Source organism: Mesitornis unicolor, unplaced genomic scaffold (assembly GCF_000695765.1).
Source record: "Mesitornis unicolor isolate BGI_N332 unplaced genomic scaffold, ASM69576v1 scaffold33638, whole genome shotgun sequence".
NCBI lineage: Eukaryota > Metazoa > Chordata > Aves > Mesitornithiformes > Mesitornithidae > Mesitornis > Mesitornis unicolor.
Genome location: NW_010203135.1, coordinates 26,446 through 29,625, shown reverse-complemented (window position 1 = coordinate 29,625; position 3,180 = coordinate 26,446). Strand labels below are relative to the sequence as shown.

The following is a 3,180-nucleotide window of genomic DNA, read 5'->3' as shown; positions in this document are numbered from 1 at the left end:
GCAGGAGTTGTCTCCCTTAGATTCCCAGGGCTTGAAGTGATACTGTTATTTCTTTCAGAGCTTGCAGGAGGGATTTCTTGTTCTCTCCCAAGTTATGCTACCGGTTCCCTTTGAGCTTGAGACTTTGCCTCTTCTACTGTAGAGCAAGTTACTGGAGAGGCACGGGAAGAAAGGGAGAACTCGGACTTTGCAAATGCTTTAAAGCCAAGAGGTGCTGTAATTAACATTTGGGTCATGTTGTTCTGGTCACTGCACAAGCATGGACGTATGCATGCTTCAGAGAGCCTGCAGCTGTGCCAGGGATTGCCGCGTACTTGAGAATCCAGGCTGAGCTGGCAGAATAGATGGGGGCATCTGCCGGGATCTCATCCTTTCACTCTGCTTCTCTCCAGTGGCACACGCCTGCATTGCTGGCTGAAGTGGTGTCCTGTTTCTGTCACTGTGCCACGTGAGATCTGCAGTTGCCTCTTAGCTGTAAGCATGTCCCTGCGAATGCGTCCAAGCACAGTCATCTTGGTTAGTGGGAACCTACTAAATACTGTCCAATAAGCAATATAAACTAGAAAAAGAAAGTACTTTTAAAATCATTTTTAGGAGACATCAGCTTAAATGGCAAAACTCTTACTGAATGCAGATCTGCAGAGTTGGTCCAAGCCCTTGTACTTCAGATTTCTCCCTAAAAGGCAGGTTTAAACTCCTTGTTGCTCTGAATTGATGTGCCTGACTTGCACACAGGACAAACGAATGCCCTTTCTAGAAGTTGAAGGACTTAATGTCACGGTGTTCAGAGCACCGCTATGAGTTCTGTGTTACTTGGGCTGAAAAAAGGCTGCTTTCGTTGTTTATTAAAATACTGCCTTTTTGCTTTTCAGAAGGTGTGATGTTTGTGTTCCTGTGCCCCAGTGCTTTAAGGCTCGCAGGATTTCTCCTGCACCATGTCTCTTTTGCCTTGGTGCTGTGTATTGACATCCACCATAGAAAAGGAATAAGTTGTTGTCCTTTCCTGTAATAAAACCTGCCTCATCTTCAGCAGAAAACTTATGATAGACCTTGTCTATCCAGGAACAGGCCTGCAGGAGTGTTTAGCTGACTCAGCATGTAATTAAAAACAAAGGAAACCCCCTTTTTTAGAAGTGCCTTTCTGTCTTGCTTTGCGACTGCTGTTTCTGTCAAACAGGTGTCCTCCCTTGTTACTCTGTGTAGTCCTTAAAGGTTCAATTAAGGAACTTTATATTTAAGCATGGCTGTCTTTCACCAGATACGCAGCTTCTATTGATGACATACTGGAAGAAGAGGAACACTATGCAGACCAGCTGAAAGAATATCTTTTCTATGCAGAAGCACTGCGGTACGTACAGAATTGTATAGCTGAAATGGAAGCTATAGTCCTTTCCTGTAACATTATGTTGATGTTGGATTTCGTTTGGTATCCTTTTCTGTTCTCCAAGCAGTGAAAATTTCAGTGTTGTAGAATCTGTGTTCTCACCTCTTATTTTGCTTACTCATATTTGATCGCCATATGGGTGGCAATAAAAATTAGAACTGAGCTGATCAATCATGAAATGACAGAAATGTTTAAACCTGTGTACTGTGGAAGGTAACGCTGCTTACTCCTCTGGTTATGCGGTTTCCTTGGCTTCTGGTGTAATAGTGTCCCAACGTGCTGAAAGCTTCAGCTTTCAAATGAGATAGGCCAAACAGAGCTGCTACAGCTATTACAAATTCCAGCAAGTTTCAAAGTGCCCTTATGTAACTTTCATCTGCTGTGCAGCTAAATACTGATTTTTTTTAATCTTTTTTTATTTTTTTACATTAGCCTTTATAGGGCAGTGCTCCCTTACAAGTGTGGATACAAGAGCAAATTGCTTTATGCTGTAAGATTGCACCTAAAGCTATTGTGCTCTCGACCTCTTGGAGAGGTTTGGTGTTGCTGTAGGGAATTGGGTTGGCAAGCGTGAGGGCTGGTGTGTGGGAGCCCAGAGCACAAGTAGTTTCTCCTGGGAGATGAACGTGCATCTGGCCTTGGAGTACGGATGTAGCATCGTCAGCCCACACAGGACTGGGACTTACTGCAGGTGGTCAGAGGAAACTCTCATCTTTTCCAGATGAAAGGTACTCCGTGACTCTAGGAACACAGTTTCTTGTTTAAATGTTTAAAAAATGTGAAGAATTTAATGATTGATACGTTGCTGCTGTGACAGTCTTCAGGTATCTTTTGTCATAGTTGTGATTTTTCTGTAATGTATTTTAAATAAAACTATTATACAGTGGTGTCCTTAAGTAGGTGGTAAGGCTTGTGTTGCTGAGAGTGTCTCGGAATGACTGTAAAAAGCGGAGCAGCAGAGCAGAATGCTGCTGTACTAAGAACTTTCTTTGATCCAAGCTTGCTTGACTACAGCATTTGCAGAGTTATGCATTCTGTGATAAGTCTGACTTTGAGCTAGATAAATAACTGAATGTGCTGCCCGCCAAAAAAAAGACATGATGCCATTTGTGAAGTTTAAATGGAGGGAAACGTAGCAAACCAAAGTATTATGTGACGGATCTTTCATTGCTTACTTTTCAGGGCAGTTTGCAGGAAACACGAACTAATGCAATATGACTTGGAAATGGCTGCACAGGACCTAACATCTAAGAAACAGCAGTGTGAGGAGCTGGCAACAGGAGTGAGTTTTCACTTTCTTCTCCAAGATGCCTCTTATTTTTTAACTTTTGTTTGAGCCAAGTTACTTAGAATGACATTTAAATGGCACTAACATGCTGGCTGCTGCTTAGGAGGAGTGGTATCATATAAACTGTAGGCATCTGAGGTTTAAAGTAGCTTGAATTCTGGTGATGTAAGGTGTTTGTACCAAACTGTTTATTGAATTCTGAGCAAGTAAAAGGTTGCAGGAAATACGACCTGAGCAGAATAACACAAACAGCTCTATCCTAAAGATCAAAGCACTGGGAATTCTGAAAGGCTTCCTCTGCCTTGTGAAAGGTACAGCATATAAACTGTGCTGTTACTGATATGTGGTGTTAGTCGCTTTCGTATGGAAGGTAATGTTACTTAAAATGTTATCTGAAAGTGGTAACTTAGTGTTTAGAATTTTTAATACTGCTGTTGCATCTGTTGATGTTCTATACAGAGCTACTTTATGGCTTTTCTTCCTCATACAGAACACAAGGCTTAGTTTC

General features: G+C 42.0%; 1 protein-coding gene across 1 annotated transcript in view; it reads left to right on the top strand.

The window, feature by feature from the left end:
• Positions 1 to 3,180, top strand: part of SNX4 (sorting nexin 4) — a 32,854-nt gene that overhangs the window by 26,477 nt on the left and 3,197 nt on the right. Inside the window, exons 9-10 of the mRNA XM_010190621.1 lie at positions 1,259 to 1,348; positions 2,567 to 2,666. Of these exons, the coding sequence (XP_010188923.1) occupies positions 1,259 to 1,348; positions 2,567 to 2,666 (190 nt within the window). The remainder of the gene's footprint in view (positions 1 to 1,258; positions 1,349 to 2,566; positions 2,667 to 3,180) is intronic.